This window comes from Eubalaena glacialis, chromosome 17 (genome assembly GCF_028564815.1).
Source record: "Eubalaena glacialis isolate mEubGla1 chromosome 17, mEubGla1.1.hap2.+ XY, whole genome shotgun sequence".
NCBI lineage: Eukaryota > Metazoa > Chordata > Mammalia > Artiodactyla > Balaenidae > Eubalaena > Eubalaena glacialis.
In genome coordinates this window covers 89,243,785-89,264,237 of record NC_083732.1, presented here as the reverse complement: position 1 = coordinate 89,264,237, position 20,453 = coordinate 89,243,785, and the positions used below count along the sequence as shown (strand labels likewise).

Sequence of the window (20,453 nt, the reverse complement as noted above, 5' to 3'; positions counted from 1 at the left end):
GACAGGAGGGGGTGAGAGGGGCACACACTCCCACCAGGCAGAGAAGCAGGGCAGGTGCTGGTCCACTCAGCACCGCGAGGTGGCTGGGGAGCAGATTTTGGCACCAGTAGCAGGTCGATGGCGGTGAAGGCTGGGCCCAGGAGGGGCGCCTGGGGACAGATGATGACAGTGGGCACACGCCAGGGCTCCAGCCCCACCTTCTGCAGAAACTGGCCTTGCAGGGTTGCTATGATCAGAGGCCACGTGAGGCCCGAGGAGCCCAGAGATGCTGCAACCCTACAGCACTGCTGGCAGGTCTGCCTCCTGTCCTCTACGTCTAGGACACCGTCTCACGGCCTCTGTCCCTCGAGCCGTCTGATCCCGGGATGCCCACCCAGCCCTGCTCCTCCTTCTACAGGATGACAGGTTAGGCAGTGGTCCCACATGGGCAGGCACGGAGCCCCAGTGCCCTCCCCCACCGAGAGCTGCCCAGTGTGACCGCAGGTGGAGGGAGACGGGAGGGGAGCAACTCGTAGAGAGAGGGGGCTCGCTGGCTGGATGACCGGGGCGGGGGGAGGCCGCTCAGACGTGGCCAAGCCCCGCAGGCCGGTCCCACTTCGCATTTCCTCCTCCAGCCCTGAGGATCCTCAGGGCTCTCCCTCTTTCCTGCTCCCTCCTCATCTCCTGCCCTCTCTGTGGCTCCACACCATCCAGCTGCTGTGCCCTGCCCGCTATGCTAGCCTGCCTTGGCTCAGCCGGCTTCCAGAAATGACTGTGGACCCAGAAAGAGGCCCTAGAGCCTGCAGGGCTGCTGCGGGGCAGGTGTGTGTGTGTGTGTGTGTGTGTGTGTGTGCGCGCACGCATACTAAGTGATTGGGGCTCATCGTCCTGCAGGACTGTGCCTTCTCTCCTCCCCACCCTGAGCATGTCTGGCCTCAAAGAGTAGGGACGAGGTACCCAGAGAAGGATGAGGTCCTCAGAGAAGGTTCGATGAGATCCTCAGAGAAGGGCTGCCCCCTCAACCCTCTGCCAAAGCCCACCCGTGCTCCCAAGTGAAACACTGGGCCTGCGGCAGAGGGCAAGGAGCAGGGTGCCTCCCCTTCTCTCCGAACCCCTGGAAGCTCCTGACCATCCCAGTGGTGGTGAGGACCAGGCCCATCACAGAGTCCAGGAACAGTGGACACGGCGCATCCACACTGCACAGCAGTCCATGGCACTTAAAAGATTGTTGTTTGTTGAAACTTGGAAGCAGAATAAAAAATGCTACTTGTCAGCTGGAGCACACCCTGATATCAAACACATCGGCATTATAATTGCCTTGTTCTGAATAGCTTTAATTTACACGCTTAAAAAAAAAAAGGGCCTTACGTGGATAGAAGTCCTCTTCTTGGGGTGGGGGGTGCTCGGGGGGCCTCTGGGGGGAACCATCTCTGCTTTTGACTGGGGCATCGCAGTGATGGTGGAGTCCGCTTCTGCTGCAGGTGGACGGGTGGTGGTGGCCTGCAGTGGCTGCTGCTAAGAGCAGCCAGGGCATCCTGTAGGGACCTGGCCCCTGGCTGGGAGGAGTGTGGGCAGTGCACGTGGTCCAGGCCCTCTGAGGACAGGGAGCCAGAACCCAGGGCATCCCTAATGTGGGACCAGCAGAGAGCGGCCAGTTGGAAGATCCCCACCACTCCCAGGGCTGGGCCCTAATGAGCATGTAGAAAATCAGAAGTGGATGGAATTTAGGTATGCGTCGGTTTTATAAGTGACAAGATTTCTTGCTTTTGAGGCTGGCAGATATGAGGACGGGTCTGGTGCTGGACGAGCCATTCTGCAGACACGGGACGCAGGGCAGGTGGCCCGATGGGCAGGATATTCGCACCCTAACGCTGCCGTCCCTCTCCCCAGGCTGGAGTGGGTGGAGATCATCGAGCCGCGCACGCGCGAGCGCATGTACGCCAACCTGGTCACGGGCGAGTGCGTGTGGGACCCGCCGGCCGGCGTGCGCATCAAGCGCACCAGCGAGAATCAGTGGTGGGAGCTCTTCGACCCCAACACGTCGCGCTTCTACTACTACAACGCCACCACCCAGCGCACGGTGTGGCACCGGCCGCAGGACTGCGACATCATCCCCCTGGCCAAGCTGCAGACCCTGAAGCAGAACACCGAGTCCCCCAGAGCCTCGGCTGAGAACAGCCCTGGGAGGGGCAGCAGCGTCAGCCGTGACGGCAGCACCAGCTCGTCCCTGGAGCCGGAGCTGGATGCCGGCGACAAGGTGCAGGAGACTCTGGGGCGAGCCAGCCGGCAGGCCGTGCTCGGGGCGGTGAAGGAGGAGAGCGGCAGGTGAGGCCGGGCGCGGGGGGTGCAGGGGCCGCGGGGGCCGCAGCAGCCTGCCTCCTCCGGGTGGGACCCTGTGCCGGGAGGAAGGGCCGCGCTCCCCTGCCCCCGCCGGGGGCGGAGCCCGGCATCGAGGGCTGCTCTGCTCTGCTCTCTGGACCTGCCTGCCCAGCGTTGCCTGGGGCTGGAGGTTTCCTGGCTACTTGTGAAATTGCTTGGTTCTTTCCGCTGTGGGAAGTGCGAGCGTGGCTTCGGGACCCCAGAGCCGGCCCCGCAGAGTACGTGTGAGGAGGGGGTGCCTTCCCCAGGCAGACCAGCCTGTCGTTCTCGGGACGCAGATCCGTGGGGATTCGTAGGCCCCACCTGGCACCGAGCACGCCTGCCCAAGCTTGACAGATCTCGCCAGCATCCTGGGAGGGAGGTGAGGGGGTCACCGCCGTTTTACAAAGGAAGGACTGAGGTGGTCGGCAGCGAGGCAGAGCCCAGGAAGTGTCCGCCCTACCCAGCGGCCGCCGTGGCTGTGTGCGGAGGTGACTGTTTTCCCTCCTGGACTGGCGAACAGTGAGGGCTCCCACCTCCTGCTGGCCTCGCACATCTGGACGTCTCCTCCCAGCTCTTGTGGCCCACCCCAAGTGCCCATACCCCAGAGCCTGAACCCCAGGTACCCATTCCCCAGAGGCTGCACCCTGAGTGCCTGTACCCCAGAGCTGGCACTCAGCAGACCCTGTCCCAGGCACCAGAGTCGACCCCAGGGCCCAGCACTCAAGGGACCAAGTCCAGAAGGAATGGCTGGATGACATGTGCCCTGGAGAAAACGAAACAGGCTGGAAGTTACCAGAAAGAAGCCAGGGAGGATCTGGAATTGGAGGCTGGGCAGGGAAGGGTGGCGGGAAAGGGGCTGGGCGGCTGGGTTTCACTTGGGGACAGTGGAAATCACAGAGCAGCCGAAAGCCGACTTACACGGTGGGTCCATTTGCTCCTTGGAGAATGACGTGCCAGGCCAGGGACAGTGTGTCGTGTGCCGAGGGTGCGGGGGGCAGACAGGCAGAGGCGGATGCGCTGGGACTCGAGACTGGCTGTGCTGCTCCTGCACAGCATGGGGAGCCGGACACGCGTGGGGGCAGGTCAGCGTGGGTGCTGGGCACACACTGGGCTCGGGCCGGAGCCTGAGGCCTGGGCAGGTGGGCCTGAGCGGGCTGATAGGCTGTTTGGGAGTTGTCCTCAGGAGACAGAGCCCGGGATGAGCCCCAAGGAGGAAGCAAACGGGTGAGTTTGAAAAGCAGCCTTCCGCCCTTCGGGTGTCCTCACGGAGCTCAGGCTGGCTGCTTCCTCCTGTGCAGCAGATCTGACAGCCTTTGGGCTCAGATACCCTCCCGTTTGCCTTGGGTTGGGATGGGTGCTGGCTCATCCTTGCAGTCAGGTGAAGGGACTGGACTCTAGGATTCTGTTGGCCAACGTGTCCAGCACCCATGCCCGCTATCTGTGGGTGGGAGTGTCTTCTTTCCAAAAGCGTCCTGGATGCAGCGTGGTGACTCGGATCGGGTTGGGATCGGGTTCCCACAAGAAGCCCTGTTTGGACATGGATTAGAATTGTGTTGGATTTGTGGGGAGTAGGCACCTTGATTATGTCACCTTATCCCGTAGATGAAGGTGGTGCATTTTACACTTTTTTTCCACGAAGGACTTGCATATTTTTTTAAGGTTTATTTTTAGGTACCATATAAAGTCATATGATCGTTACTGGTATACAGACATGAATTTTTATTTGTCATTTCTGTTTTTACACTTTTGTTGAGCTCTCGTTAGTTTCAGTAGAGTTCACCGTCTGTCTCCTGGGTTGCCTGTGACACTGGCCAGCTGTCCCAAGCTGGTCAGCACTTTCACAATGAGGATGAACCAGGGAGGGCTCGTCCCTATTCTCAGGCTGCTGGCCTGCTGTCCGTGTGACACTGTGACACTGTCCATCGGGCTGCGGCATCCCTTTCAATTATTAGGCTTTTTAGCATGAATGGATGCAGAACCTTATGCGGTACATTTTCTTAGTCTATTGTGGGTTGAATTTTGTCCCCCGAAAGATATGCTGAAGTCCTAATTCTCAGCACCTGTGAATGTGGCCTTATTGAGAAACAGGGCTGTTGCAGACATCGTTAGTTAAGCTGAGATGGGGCCGCCCTGGAGTGGGCGGGGTCCTAGTCCCGCGGGACTGGTGTCCTTGCAAGAAGACAGACGCACAGGACAACACCCTGATGGCCGAGGCAGAGCCTGGAGCCCTGTGGCCGCAAGCCGAGGGACGCCAAGGATGGCTGGACCCACCGGAAGCTGGATGGGGGCCTGAGCAGGCTCCCTCCAAGCATCCAGGAGGAGCCGGCCCTGCTGGCACCTTGATCCTGGGCTTCCAGCCTCCAGGACCGTGAGAGAGTGAATGTCTGTGCTTCTAAGATGCCCACTTTGTGGTGCTGGCTCCAGCAGCCCCAGGCACTACTACAGTCAGCATTTGTAAACGATCATCTATTTCATGTGCTCCTGGGATACTCGGTGTAATTTTTAAAATAGATTCAGGTTGCGAATATTTCATTTAGGATTTTTTTTCCATGTTGATAAGTGAAAATGGCCTATACTTTTCTCCTTGTTCTGTGTGTCCTGGTTTTTTATCAACAGTGGCAGTGTTTCCTCTGAAACATTGTCTGTTCCTGGAGTGTCTGGCAAAGAGCACTTGCTCACCAGCCAGGCCTGTGACCCGTGTGGATGGAGTTTTAACTACTGATTTCTTTTCTTTACTGCTTGCAGGAATGTTCAGGCATTTACTGTCTGAAATCCTGTTTTACGGAGGCCTGCTGATCTAAGGCACAGACACATTGGCATGGGCTGCCCTGGTGCCCCTTCCTCCGCGGACGTTGGTCCACGCAGGCCCTTTGCTCCTGCTGCCGCGCCTTGCGCAGGCGCCTGGAGGGTTTCTACGTGCTCAGTCTTCTCAGAGAACCCGCTCCGCCTCTCCGGAGCCTCTTTTGTGTCACTGCTCTTCTATTTATTGGACATTTTTTTCTCAGTCTTTTACTAACTTATTGTTGGAAACGTAACGCATCTATTTTCACTATTTCTTCTGAAATGAACTTTTGAAGTCATGCTTCCCTCAGCATACTACTTTAGTTTTATTACACAACTCTTGGTATGTAGAATTTTCATTGTTCAATTTTAAATATTTTCTACGTATAATTATGATTGCTTTTTTGACTCATTTGTAATTTAGAAATGTCTTAATTTCCAAAACTGTAGGTTACTCTCCATTCTTGTTCTTGATTGTGAACTTAATTTCATTTTGGCCAGAAAGCATGATTTTTTTTGAGACTTGCTTTGTAGCCTAAATCCTGAATTTTTATAAATGATTTCAGGACTACTTCAAAAATTTCTGTTCTCTGTTAGGTCTAGGGTTCTCTGTGTGTTTGTTAGGTCAAATCTCTTAATTGTGTCCATTGAGTTTCTTACTAATTTTTTGTCTACCTGATCTATCGATTCTGAGAGGTAAAGTCTCCCCAGACGGTGGAATTGGTCTGTCCCTCCTTCCTGTCTCGCATTGCTGCTGCCTGTGTGTGGACGCTGTGGATCGGCTGCGCATAGATTTGCAGTTAGGTGTCCTGATGCGTTTTTCCTTTGTCGTTATGTTGTTTACCTGCTGATGTTTTCTGCCTTGAAGTGTGCTTTGGAACTAGCGTCTGCCAGTTTCTCCGTGGTTAGTATTTGCCTCTGAACGGCAGTCCTTTCCCATGTACTTTAGGTGTGTTTCTCATCAGTAACCTATAGGGTTAGGGTCATGCTTCACCCATTCCAGCACCTGTCCTTGGTCTGGCGGGATGGTTGCGGGGGTGCTTCCTGGGGATCCCTGATACGGCGAGAGGATGTGATTTACCATCCTCGTATCCTCCAGGCCCAGGCTCTTCCTGTCATCCTTCTTCCTGCGTCGTCCCCAAACTGCTCCATGCGTGCGTCCACCGCCCAGCGTGTTCCTGTGCATGGGGGGCTGTGGGCTGTGCTCCCCGCCGCAGAACACTGCTCTTAAGCTGCGTGCACCCTGCAGCCCGGGGCAGCCCTGCACCTCCTCCTCTGTGCCCGGGGCCCGGGTGGGAGCGTTTGGGGTGAGTGACCGGCAGGGTGGCCCTGGACCGGGCTTACCCAGCAGATCTGGTCAGGCAGAATCTCGCAGATGTGAATCGGCTGCTTCTGCCTTTTGCACACTTTCTTCTGAAGCTGCTGGCTGACTGTTCAGTGTGCAGGAGCCCTCGTGGACCCCAGGGCTCAGCTCCTCACCAGTGCCCCCAGCATGCCTGCTGACTGGTCCCTGGTGTCCTTGATGTTGACGCAACCAAATTTGCCATTATTTTCGCCTTATGGTTTGTTTTCTTTTTCTTTTTTTTTAATAATAAATTTGTTTATTTTTGGCTGCGTTGGGTCTTCGTTGCTGTGCACGGGTTTCTCAAGTTGCGGCGAGGTGAGCGGGGACTGCTCTTCATCGCGGTGCGCGGGCTTCTCATTGCAGCTGCTTCTCTTGTTGCGTAGCACGGGCTCTAGGCGCACGGGCTTCAGTAGTTGCGGCGTGCAGGCTCAGTAGTTGTGGCTCGCGGGCTCTAGAGCGCAGGCTCAGTAGTTGTGGCGCACGAGCTTAGTTGCTCCGCGGCATGTGGGATCTTCCCGGACCGGGGCTCGAACCCGTGTCCCCTGCATTGCCAGGCGGATTCTTAACCACTGCGCCACCAGGGAAGCCCGTGGTTTGTTTTTAATGTTTTGCTTAGAAAGTTCTTTCTTGGCCTAGGCCCAGAGGTATTCGCTTATATGTCTTGTGTTAACTTTATAGTTTTCTCTTCCATGTGGAGGCCTAGGTCTGCCTGGTGCCACCTTCGTGTGGGGCCAGAAGGATCCTCGTTCTGTCTCCTCCCCGGCCCACCCGCGCCACACGCCACCTTCTCTCCCTACCGCGCCGTCAGTCTGCTCTCTCGGCACCACCCAAGCCTCGTGTGTGCTAGGAAGCGTCCCTGTCTCCTCTGTATTTAAGAGCATCTTAGCTAGTTGTGGGCTTTTCTTCTATCATTTAAGTCCTAGAGTTCAGATTCCTCAGAAAACCCAGGTGGCTATTGCATGGACTACAGTATAGTGTAAACATAACTTTTGTTTGCACTGAGATACCAGAACGTTCATGTGACTGGCTTTATTGTAGTGGTCTGGGACTAAACCTGCAGTACCTCTGAGGTTCACCAGTAGTTTGAGCTCAGAAAATATCTCTGCTGCAAAACTGTGTGGGAATGGAGATCTTGCTTCTTGTTTTAATTTTTGTGGCACGGGAAGGAGATGATAAAACAACCTGATATTATTTGTGACTCAGACGTTCACTGTCGTCAAGATGACTCTACTGCAATCTTGGTATCTCATGTAAGCTCTGCTTGCCTTATAATTTTAGGTTGAATTCATTGAGAAACATTCTCAAATCTGAAAAAAACCCTCACATTCAATGTTTGATGATAGTAGTCGAGTAGAGGTTTTTCTCAAACAGAAATTTCAGTCTAGGTCGTGAATTTTTTAAAAAACGGCAGTAAAACTTTCCCCTTTCAAGCTGTTAAACTGTTGTGTAGTAGGTCAAGTCAGGATGTTTCGCTTCTATTTCTGACAAAAATCCATGGAACTGGTGATGGCAAAGTCCAGGAGAGCAGAGGAAGTTCTCAGCCGATGCTGCTGTCTCATGACTCGTGATGGGTTTGGTGTGTTCTGCAGAGCACCTGCCAGTGAAGGGTACGGTGCGTACCCTTAAACACCCACCCTGTGCGGGCCTTGTGGGTTCCCAGCTGAGCCTCTTCTGACACGTGTGTTTTAGCATGATCAGTTGTTAACACATCTTAGCAGATTCCACTTCAGGTTGGACTGAATTAGGTGTTTTCTCAGCTTCTTTGGCAGTAATTTCAGCTGTAGTTGCTCCACAGAGATGATTCATAGAGGCCAATTCCTCAGTCACTTCAAACTCAGTGTTGACTGCTTGCGTGAAGTAGCAGCTGCAGAGCAGTGTCGGGAACGTGCGGCCCTCCGGAGCCCAGGGACCCTCTGGTCCTTGGCTGCTGCTCTCACTGTCTCCTTGACTCTTCAAGACTCTGTCCGTGCCAAGAGGCTGATAGTCTGAAGCAGGTTTATTTGCTCTGGACACATAACTTCAGCTGCTGCAGTCAACACAATTTAATAAACTCATCATTGGTGAACAGCATTCCTTGCTTTCCTTGCTTGGCTAACAAATGAGCCACTTGGGAGCTTACTTGGTGTAAGGGTCCTTTTCATTTTCATTCTGTGAAGTAATTCTGCTGCGATGAGATTTCCATTTCGGGCTCTGACTGTTGTGCACATTGGGACATTGCAGTGCTTCCAGCAGGGCTGTGTGTCCTACCAACCCAGCAGCAAAGAGCCCGCATGGCCAGTCTGGTGCATCTCTGCGGGACAGTGTGTCTGGCGCTTTCCGCCGCCGCCCAGCCAGAGCCCGAGACCCGAGCGTCCTCACCGGTGCAGGAAGGCGGAGGAGAAGCCTGAGCTTCTGTTTGGCTTTGGCTGGAAAAGAATTTAGCCTATGTGTACTGCTTTAACCACTGGAAGAATGACAGATGACAAAGATGTGCTTCGAGATGTGTGGTTTGGACGAATTCCAACTTGCTTCACCCTCTATCAGGATGAGATAACTGAACGGGAGGCAGAACCATATTATTTGCTTTTGCCAAGAGTTAAGTTATTTGACGTTGGTAACTGACAAAGTGAAAAAGCACTTTGAGAAGGTTATGAGACAAGAAGACGTTAGTGAGATATGGTTTGAATACGAAGGCACACCACTGAAATGGCATTATCCGATTGGTTTGCTCTTTGATCTTCTTGCATCAGGTTCAGCTCTTCCTTGGAACATCACAGTACATTTTAAGAGTTTTCCAGAAAAGGACCTTCTGCATTGTCCATCTAAGGATGTAATTGAAGCTCATTTTATGTCTTGTGTGAAAGAAGCAGATGCTTTAAAGCACAAAAGTCAAGTAATCAATGAAATGCAGAAAAAAGATCACAAGCAACTCTGGATGGGTTTACAAAATGACAGATTTGACCAGTTTTGGGCCATCAATCGGAAACTCATGGAATATCCTGCAGAGGAAAATGGATTTCGTTACATCCCTTTTAGAATATACCAAACAACTGAACGGCCTTTCATTCGGAAGCTTTTTTGTCCTGTGGCTACAGATGGCCAATTGCATACACTAGGAGATCTCCTCAAAGAAGTCTGTCCTTCTGCAGTTGCTCCTGAAGATGGGGAAAAAAAGAATCAAGTGATGATTCATGGAATTGAACCAATGTTGGAAACACCTTTGCAGTGGCTGAGTGAACATCTGAGCTACCCGGATAATTTTCTTCATATTAGTATCATCCCGCAACCAACAGATTGAAGGATCAACCATTTGCTTGAACGGTATCACCCTTAAACAGGATTTACCAGAGCATGTCACCTTTCTGCTTCAGTCAGGTTTGGTGGAGGCAACCTGACCAGAAACACTGCTACAAGCCAAACAGGAAAAAGATTCCATGTCAGATAAGGGCACTTGGGCTGGTCTTACTTTGCATCACCACTGCTTTCCTCCGCTGCCGTCGTTAAACCTCAGCTGCGACATGAAAGACTTTACAGGACCACTGCAAGTCTTCTGTTTTCTTGTAAAATATAATGAAGCTGAAGCCTTTGGCCTAAGAAGAAAATGGAAATATGTGCCACTCAATTTGTATTTCTGATTAACAAATAAACAGGGGTATTTCCTAAGGTGACCATGGTTGAACTTTAGCTCGAGGGAGTGGAAACACTGGTTTAATTTTCAGGAGAATTAGACTTAAGAAAGTAAAAGAGAAATTCTGTTATCAATAGCTTTCAGTAATTTTTTGTAAAAGATCAAATTACAGTAAACCCACCTTTCCTTAATGAAAATTTCCTATGTTTACAGTCTGTCTATTTGTATGCAATCTTGTAACTTTGATAATGAACAGTGAGACATTTTTAAATAAAGCCTCTAAATATGTTTTGTCATTTAATAACATAAAAAAAAAAAAAGAGCCCGCATGCCACCGCGCCTGAAAGGCATAACAGTACAGGCCCACTCTCTTCATGGCGTGGCTTTGTGGGTAGGCAGGGTAGTAAAAGCGTCAGTGAAATGTCATGGGTCGGCCATGCGTGTGGCACTCAGGCCGATGAGTTGCAGCTGCATCGCTGGGCCTGCGCCACGCTGAGTGATGCAAGCACCTCCTGTGGTCTCTGCCGTGGCCACGCATGTCACTGTTGCAGATGAGCGAATGGGACTGTGTTCCCATGTCGTGTTCCTGACGGACACCGGAATTTGAATCTCGTGTAGTTTTCACGTTTCACACACAAAAAAATTTTAATATATAAACCATTCTTAGCTCACCTGCTATACAAAAACAGGCAGCAGGCTGGATGTGGCCCACAGGCTGTAGTTAGCTGCCCCCTGACCTGAAGGGGTGTGCAGGCTTCCTGGCGTGGCCAGCCCATGGGGCCTGGTGGCCTGGCCCGAGCCCCTCTGTGTCCCCCTCCTCACCACCCGCTGCGTCTCAGCACAGTGGCCTCTTCCTGTTCCCAGGCTATGCCCAGCTCAGCCCCCTTGCGGGCCCACTTTCCTGTCCACAGCTCAGACGCACCCCCCCCAGAGAGCCATCCCTGGAGCTGTTTCCGGTCTGGTCCTGCAGCGGCCTGAGGTTCTGGTTCGTTCTGCAGTGGACTGCACCCGGAGTGTGAGCCCTGTGGGAGCAGAAGTGTGTCTGCCTCACCTGCCTCGGGTTCCAGCCCCGGCCCAGGCCCAGCCGGAGCTCATCGGCCGGAGCCCCAGCTCTGAGGTGGACCTGGGCCGTAGTGGGCTGTCCCTGTAGGAGGGCGGCGGGCCTCCAGTCCGTTCAATCCAGGCCACGTTCCAGGCACCCGGGGGGGGGTTGGTGAGGGCACAAGAAATACTCAGACCAGATGAAGGGGACGACTTTGTGGGCAGGAGCTGTGGATGAGAAACTAAAAGGACAGCACCCACATTCTGAAAAGTGAAAGAAAGGCGTGTTATTTTGGATGTATCGTGTTTCTAAATGGTTGCACTTTTGTTCACGTCTCCTTTTCACTTTGCTGCGTTTCAGTTCTTTGCCTTCAGGAGGTCTCCTTGGGAACGACTATGACATTTACCGGGATTACAGCGCGGATGGCCGCCTTCTCCACTGCAGGTAGGGCCCCTGCCTCAGGTTTGGCCCTGTCTCCTGACCCGGGGGTGGTTTTCCTGGCAGCTCTTCGGTGAGCTGGAGGAGAGTCTGGCTCGGCAGGAAGCAACCAGCTGGGCGTGCACAGCATGCAGGGCCCTGCCCCAGCCAGGACTGATTAGAAACAAAAACAGATGATAGAAACAGACCCACCGGAGATCTATATTTTGGAGTTATCAGACACTCACTTTAATAAATATGATTCATTTGTACAAGATATTAAATGGCAGTTTTTCCAAATCAAATAATTTCATCAAGATAGATCACATTCTAGGCCATAAAACACAGCTTAACAAATTTAAAAGAAAAGAAATAATACAGTATCTGCTCTCAGACCACAATGGAATTAAACTAGAAATCAGTAACAGAAAGAAAGCTGGAAAACCCCCAAATACTTGCAGGTTAAACAACACACATCTGAATAACACATGGGTCAAAGAAGAAATCTCAAGAGAAATTCTTAAATATTTTGAACTGAATAAAAATGAAAACACAACTTAAAATTTGTGGGGTGTGATAAAGGCAGTACTTAGAGGGAAATTTATATCAGTGAGTGCATATATTAGAAAAGAAGAAAGATCTAAAATCAATCATCCAAGTTTTCATTCTCGGAAACTAGGAGAAGATGAGCAAATTAAGTACAAAGTAAGCAGAAGAAAAGATAGATATTAAAAATTAGAGCAGAAATTAATGAAATTGAAATAGGAAATTAATGGAAAAAAATCAATGAAATGAAAACCTGGTTCTTTGAAATGATGAATAAAACCAATAAGCACTAGCCAGTCTAAGAAAAAGAGAGAAAGGACACAAATTATTAATATCAGGAATGGAAGAAGCGATATCACTGCAGATTCCTTGGACATTAAAAAGAAAATACAGGGAATTCCCTGGCGGTCCAGTGGTTGGGACTCTGCGCCTTCACTGCTGAGGGCCCAGGTTCGATCCTTGGTCAGGGAACTAGGATCCCGCAAACCGCGTGGCCGAAAAAAAAATAAAATACAGGGATGCCATGAACAACTCTGTGCACACAGACTTGATAACCTAGGTGAAATAAACCAATTCTTTAAAAGACACAATCTGCCAAAACTCATATAACAAGAAATAGACAATCTGAATAGGTCTACATCTGTTAAAGAAGTTGAATCAATAATTAATAATCTTCCAAAACAGAAAGGACCAGGCCCAGATGGGTTGGGTTCACTGGTGAGTTCTACCAAACATTTATGGAAGAAATTATACCAGTTCTCTACAGTCTCTTTCAAAGGATAGAAGCAGAGGGAATACTTCCTAACTCATCCTATGAGGTCAGTATTACCCTAATACCAAAATCAGAAAAACACATTACAAGAAAAGAAAATTACAGACCAGTCTCTGTCATGAACATGGATATAAAAATCCTCAACAAAATATTAGCAAATCAAATCCACCACTGTACAGAAAGAATTACACACCATGACCAAGTGGGATTTATCCTAGGTATGCAAGGTTGGTTCAACATTTGAGAATCAGTATACTCCATTACATCAATAGGCCAAAGAAGAAAAATCCATGATCATATCAGCCGATGCAGAAAAAGCATTTGGCAAAAATCCAACACCCATTCATGATTAAAAAAAAAAAAAAAAACCCTCAGTAAACTAGGAACTAGAGAGGAACTTCCTTAACCTGATGAAGAATATCTATGAAAAATTTACAGCTAACATCATACTTAGTAGTGAGAAGCTCAAAGCTTTCCCGCTAAGACCAGGAGCAAGACAAGGGTTTCCCTTCTGACCTCTGCTTTTCAGCATCGTATTGGAAGTCCTTGCTAATGCAGTAACACAAGAAAAAGAAATAAAAGGTATACAGATTGGGAAGGAAAAAATAAAACTGTCTTTGTCTACAGATCACATGATCATCTATGTAGAAAATCCTAAAGAATTGACAAACTCCTAGAACTAAGTGATTATAGCAAGGTTGTAGGGTATAAGCTAAATATACAAAAGTCAATTGCTTTCCTATATACTAGCAATGAACAAGTGGAATTTGAAGTTAAATTCAATAGCATTTACATTAGTATCCCCCAAAATGAAATAGGTATAAATCTAACAAAATATGTGCAAAATCTATATGAGAAAAGCTATAAAATTCTGATGAAAGGTATCAAGGAAGAACTAAATAAATGGAGGAAGATGTCAGTTCTTCCCAACTTGATCTATATATTCAATGCAATCTCAGCATCCCAGCAGGTTATTCCGTGGATATTGACAAAGTGATAATAAAATTTCTATGGATAACACACCATTGTAAAGCAATTATATTCCAATAAAGATGTTTAAAAAAAAAAATTTCTATGGAGAGGCAGAAGATCCAGAACAGCCTACACAATATTCAAGGAGAACAAAGTTGGAGGAGTAATACTACCCGAGTTCAAGACTTACTATAAAGCTACCATTATCAAGACCGTGTGATATTGGTAAAAGAATAGACAGATAAATAGAATAGACTGGAGAAACAACCAATAGACCCCCATAAATATAGTCAACTAATCTTTGACAAAGGGGCAAAGGCAATGCAACGGAGCAAAGATGGTCTCTTCAACAGATGGTGCTGGAACAACTGAACGTTCACAGGCAAGAAAATGAATCTGGACACGTTCCTTACACCCTTCATGGAAATTAACTCAAAATGGATCACAGACCTAAATGTAAAACACAAAACTAACTCCTAGAAGGTAACGGAGGAGAAAACCCAGGTGACCTTGGGTTTGGCAGTGACTTTTTAGGTACAACATCGGAGGCATGATTCATGAAAGAAACAGTTGATAAGCCGGACTTCATTAAAATTAAAAATTTCTGTTCTGCAAAAGACAGTGTCAAGCGAATGAGCAGACAAGCCATAGACTGGGAGAAAACGTTTGCAAAAGACACAAATGATAAAGGACTGTTATCTGAAATATACAAAGAACTCTCAAAACCCAGCAGTGAGAAAACAACCTGATTTTAAAATAGGCCAAAGGGACTTCCCTAGTGGTGCAGTGGTTAAGAATCCACCTGCCAGTGCAGGGGACATGGGTTCAAGCCCTGGTCCGGGAAGATCCCACATGCCGCGGAGCAACTAAGCCCGTGCGCCACAACTATTGAAGCCCGCGCGCCTAGAGCCCATGCTCCACAAGAGAAGCCACTGCAATGAGAAGCCCGCGCACTGCAGTGAAGAGTAGCCCCCGCCTGCTGCAGCTAGAGAAAGCCCGCGCGCAGCAGTGAAGACCCAATGCAGCCATAAATAAACAAATAGATAAAATAAAACGGGCCAATGCAGCCATAAATGAATGAATGAATGAATGAATAAATAGATAAATGAAAAAAAATAAAATGGGCCAATGCAGCCATAAATAAATAAATAAATAAGTAAATTTATAAAAATAAAATGGGCCAAACACCTGAACAGACACCTCACCAGAGAACATATACCGATGACACATAAGCATATGAAAGCTGCTCCATATCATCTGTCATCAGGGAAATGCAAATTAAAACAACAGCGAGATACCACTCCACACCTATTCCAGACACTTAGGACGCCAGATGCAGGTGAGGGTGTGGAGCCGCAGGAACTCGCATTCATTGCTGGCGGGAACGCATGGTGGTGCAGCCACTTTGGAAGACAGGCAGTTTCTTATAAAACTGAATATACTCTAATGATTCGGCAGTTGTGCTCCTTGGTATTTACCGAAAGGAGCTGAAATTTTATGTTCAAATCAAATCCTGTCCACAGATGTTTACAGCAGCTTTATTCATAGTTGCCAAAACTTGGAAATGACCAAGATGTCCTTCAGTAGGTGAACAGAGAAATAAACTGTGATCCATCCAGACAAGGGGTTACTCAGCACTAAAAAGAAATGAGCTATCAGCCATGGAAAGACATGGAGGAACCTTAAATGCACATCAACTAAAGCCAACACGAAAAGGCTACACATTGCGTGATTGTGACTCTGACATTCTGGAATCATAGTATGTAGCCTTTTCAGATTGGCTTATTTAGAGGCCAAAGATTTGCTTATTGATTTGGCTACAGATTTGGCTTCTATGGAGACAATAAAAAGATCAGTGGTTGCCAGGGATGGGGCGGGGGTTGGGGGGAGAGATGAACAGACAGAGCACAGGGGGTTTTAGGTAATGAAAATGCTCTGTATGATACTATAATGGTGGATACAAGTCATTATCCATTTGTCCAAACCCACAGAATGTACAACACCAAGAGTGAACCCTAAGGTAAACTAAGTGGTCGATTATAATGTGTCAGTGTTGGTCCATCAGTTACAACAAATATACCATCGATGGCGAGATGTTGATAACTGGGGAAGCTGTGCATGAGTTGGGGCAGGGGATACATGGGAAATCTCTGTACTTTCTGCTCAATTTTGCTGTGAACCTAAAAGTGCTCTTAAAAAAAAAGAATTAGATATTCTAGAACTGAAAAATATAGTAATAAAAACTAAGAACTCAATAGATGGGTGTAAGAACAGTTTAAACACAGCTGAATAGAAAATTAGTAAATTAGGGGCTTCCCTGGTGGTGCAGTGGTTGAGAATCCACCTGCCAATGAGGGGAACACGGGTTCGAGCCCTGGTCCGGGAAGATCCCACATGCCACGGAGCAACTAAGCCCGTGTGCCACAACTACTGAGCCTGCCGCTCTAGAGCCCACGAGCCACAACTACTGAGCCCACATGCCACAACAACTGAAGCCCGTGCGCCTAGAGCCCGTGCTCCACAACAAGAGAAGCCATAGCGATGAGAAGCCCGCGCACTGCAACGAAGAGTAGCCCCCTCTCGAGGGAATTAGAGAAAGTCTGCGCGCAGCAACGAGGACCCAACGCAGCCAAAAATAAATAAATAAATATGTAAATATATAAAACTTATTTTTAAAAATGTTTTTAAAAAAAACCCCAAAATTAGTAAATTAGAAGGTAGATCAGAAGAACACATCTGTGTGGAGAGGCCAGAGGATGGAAAATACAGAATACAGCCTGAAACCATATGGAACACAGTGAAGAGGACTGCAGTTGATTCCCAGGAAAGGAGAGACAGGAAACGGGATAAAAGTAATACTGAAAAGATATGGTCAAGGGTTTCCAAAAATCATAAAAGATGTCAGGCCACAGATTGAAAAAGTGCTGGGAATCCCAAACACTGAAGCACATGTTCCAAATACTAAATGTAAAAAGAGACTTCCCCGGTGGCACAGCGGTTAAGAATCTGCCTGCCAATGCAGGGGACACGGGTTCGAGCCTTGGTCCGGGAAGATCCCACGTGCCGCGGAGCAGCTAAGCCCGTGCACCACAACTACTGAGCCTGCGCTCTAGAGCCCACGAGCTACAGCTACTGAGCCCACGAGCCACAACTACTGAGCCCGCGTGCCTAGAGCCCATGCTCCGCAACAAGAGAAGCCACCACAACGAGAAGCGCGTGCACCGCGACGAAGAGTAGCCCTGGCTTGCCGCAACTAGAGAAAGCCCGCACGCAGCAACGAAGACCCAACGCAGCCAACAAATAATTAATTAATTAATTAATTTAAAAATGTAAAAAGAAAATCTTTAAAGCAGCCAGGAGTCTCTTGGGGTGGGGGAGCAGGTGGCAGAGGTGAGCCCCACTCATCTCTCTGGGACTTGGTCTGGCCCGTCATGGCTGGTACAGCTGTGGGACGTGGTGCAGACCTTCAGTGGGCAGATGTGGCATGTGGTCAAGTCCATGTATCCCCAGGGGCAGTGTCACTCATGTCACCAGGCAAGTGAGGCTCAGAAGAGGCTGAGCGTCTTGGGTGGCCCCCCGCGCTCGGTGGCGGGGTCGTGATTTGGGCCTCACAGCTCCCCAGCTCTCCCTTAGCCTGATACAGGTTTTCCCAGGAACTGGGGGACAGTTTTATCGTCTCTGTCCAGGTGCAGAGTGCCGACTGTGTGTGTGGGCAGTCAGAGGAGGGCAGTTAGCCTTTTTGGAGTTCACAGGAGCCTCTGTGGTTGAAATCCAGGGCCTGAGATGCTGGTGCACAAGGGATGTGTTGGCCACCCCTGGTAGGAACAGGGGCAGGTGCTGAGCCCGGGAGTCGGGCCTGCAGGGCAGTACTCATAGATTCCAAAGCCAGAGAGGCCTCTGGGAGGTCCCCCTCCTGGCTCTTCCTAACAGAAATAGTTCTGTGCCTGGTTCTAGCCTGGGACCAGAGCAGAGACACTCACAGAGGCCCTGGCAGGGAGCGTTGCCGTGGGCAGCAGCTGGGGTCTGGGGGAAGCTCCCGGATCAGGAGAGCCCCCAGAGGGGAAGGCTGCAGGGAAATGTGTGAGGGGAGTTCCCAGGACAGGAGGGCAGCTACTCTAGGCTGCACTGACCAGAGGTCAGGGCCTCAGCAATGAAAAGTGCACAGCTCGCTACTGGGAGCCCCAGTAGGCACCAGGCCCCCACAACCTGCAGCCCCTGGGGGGCGGGTGTGAAGAGGACAGTGAGAAATGACCAGGCCTTCTGGGCCCTGACCTCAGACACTCATGAGGTCACTGGGTGGGTAATGGGTCCAGGCTGGCAAAGGGGTCAGATTTCCACCTTTCCTCGGTAACCTGTTCCCCCTAGGACTTCCCCCAGGTAACCTGCCCCCCCCAGGACCTCCTCAGGTAACCTGCCCCCCCAAGGACCTCCCCGGGTAACCTGCCCCCCCCAGGACCTCCCTGGGTAACCTGCCCCCCCAAGGACCTCCTCAGGTAACCTGCCCCCCCAAGGACCTCCCTGGGTAACCTGCCCCCCCCAGGACCTCCCTGGGTAACCTGCCCCCCCCAGGACCTCCTCAGGTAACCTGCCCCCCCCAGGACCTCCCTGGGTAACCTGCCCCCCCAAGGACCTCCCTGGGTAACCTGCCCCCCCCAGGACCTCCCCGGGTAACCTGCCCCCCCCAGGACCTCCCCGGGTAACCTGCCCCCCCAGGACCTCCCCGGGTAACCTGTACTGCACCGCCCCCCCGCCCCCCCCAGGACCTCCTCGCTCCGCTGGAACTCGGGCACCAAGGAGCGCATGCTCGTCAAAGTTGCCGACAGGGAGCCCAGCTTCCTCTCCCCCCAGGGCAACGGCTACCCCCTGGACAGCCAGCCCGGGGGTCGCTCCCGCAGACCCTCCGGGGGACAGCACTCGCCCAGCCTACAGACCTTCACCCCCGACGCGGACGGCCCTGTCTTCTTCTCAGAGCGGAGGCCGTCACCCTTCCCGAAGAGGGCTGAGCTAGGGAGCTGCTCCCCACTGCTGGCGCAGCCCCGCAAGCCCGCCGCCGACTCTCAGCCGTCCTCCCCGCGTTATGCCTACGAGCCCCCCCTCTACGAAGAGCCCCCCGTGGAGTACCAGGCCCCCATCTATGACGAGCCCCCTATGGATGTGCAGTTTGAGGCCGGCGGGGGCTATCAGGCCGGCTCGCCTCGGCGGTCTCCCAGCCGCAAGCCGCCCAAGCAGGCCTCCGCGTCGCCCTACCAGCAGCTGGTGCTCACCAGGCAGAAGTGCCCCGAGCGCTACCTGAGCCTGGAGTACAGCCCGGCCGGCAAGGAGTACGTCCGCCAGCTGGTGTATGTGGAGCAGGCCGGCTCCAGTCCCAAGCTGCGCGCGGGCCCGAGGCACAAGTACACGCCCCACCCAGGCGGCGGCTCCCTCTCCCTGCAGCCCAGCCCCTGCCTGCTGCGCGACCAGCGCCTGGGGGTCACGTCCGGGGACTACAGCAGCATGGAGGGGCCCGAGCTGCGGTCCGCCCAGCCGCCCGTGCCACTGCCCCAGGCCCAGGACGATGCCATGTCCTGGTTCAGCCAGCAGGACACCATGTCCTCGACGGGCTGCTCCCCCGGCACACGCAAGAGGAAGAGCAGGAACCCCTCTGCGTGCCACGCCCCCAGCGCCCTGCCCACCGAGGGCCCCGGGGACCGCGACCCGCTTGGCCAGCAGCCCCTGAGCGAGGAGCGGCCCCTGTGCAGCCCCAGCCTGGCGCCCACAAAGCGTGCAGAGGGCGAGGCGGGTGAGGGGGACGGGACCCGGGGCGAGGCCGAGCCCTTCCTGGCTCAGGCCCGGCTGGCCTGGGAGGCACAGCAGGCCCACTTGCACATGAAGCAGAGGGGCAGCTGGGACTCACAGCAGGACGGCTCGGGCTACGAGAGCGACGGGGCCGTGCCGCTGCCCATGCCTGGGCCTGTGGTGCGCGCCTTCAGCGAGGATGAGGCGCTGGCCCAGCAGGAGAGCAAGCACTGGCAGAGGGGCGCCTTGGATAGGCTCGCCTTCCCCCAGGTCCTGCTCGAGAAGAGCGTCTCTGTGCAGACCAGCCTGGCCTCCCCGGAGCCCTACCTCCACCCCTCTCAGGTAGGGACAAGGCCGCGGGCGGGCCCCGGGCAGGGGTGGTGAGGCTTCACGGTTCCCAGCAGGCGTGAGGACAGACGGTAGACGCCCCCCAGGTCTCTGCCAGCACGGGGGTCTCTTACCTCGGCTGCTGGCAAGGCCCAGCAGTGCTGCCAGGTCACCAGGGGGCTGGAGGCCATGTCCTGATTCCAGGCCACAGAGGCCGCCACCTGCCCACTGAGCCCTGAGCCTCTGTTCTTCCACCTGTGAGTGGCTCTCAGGTGAGCTGTGCAGGTAGAGCACCAGGCGCTCCTTGCGCGGCTCAGAGCCTGGGGCCAGGACACACTCAGCAAGCCACAGGTGGCTCCCAGAACCCCACGTTGCGGCTGGAGCCAAAGCAGAAGCCCAGCCTGTGGTGTCTTCTCTGCTCAGTGCTGGGCTTGGACGTCCATCAGGCCCTCGGGGTCCATGTGCACCTTCTGTCCCGGGTGCGTGCAAGGAGCACGGTGCCCAGGGCTTGGTGTGGCCCAGTGCCCTG

At 52.1% G+C, this 20,453-nt stretch overlaps 2 protein-coding genes across 7 annotated transcripts in view; both read left to right on the top strand.

The window, feature by feature from the left end:
• Window positions 1-20,453, top strand: part of ARHGAP39 (Rho GTPase activating protein 39) — a 79,871-nt gene that overhangs the window by 45,895 nt on the left and 13,523 nt on the right. For all 6 annotated transcript variants that reach the window (XM_061172138.1, XM_061172137.1, XM_061172136.1 and 3 more), the window contains exons 3-5: window positions 1,870-2,304; window positions 11,476-11,559; window positions 18,583-19,939. In XM_061172138.1, the coding sequence (XP_061028121.1) occupies window positions 1,870-2,304; window positions 11,476-11,559; window positions 18,583-19,939 (1,876 nt within the window). The remainder of the gene's footprint in view (window positions 1-1,869; window positions 2,305-11,475; window positions 11,560-18,582; window positions 19,940-20,453) is intronic.
• LOC133077123 (autophagy protein 5-like) lies at window positions 8,787-10,110 on the top strand. Its single transcript, XM_061171809.1, has one exon. The coding sequence runs from the start codon at window positions 9,096-9,098 to the stop codon at window positions 9,741-9,743; it is 648 nt and encodes a 215-aa protein (XP_061027792.1). The 5' UTR covers window positions 8,787-9,095; the 3' UTR covers window positions 9,744-10,110.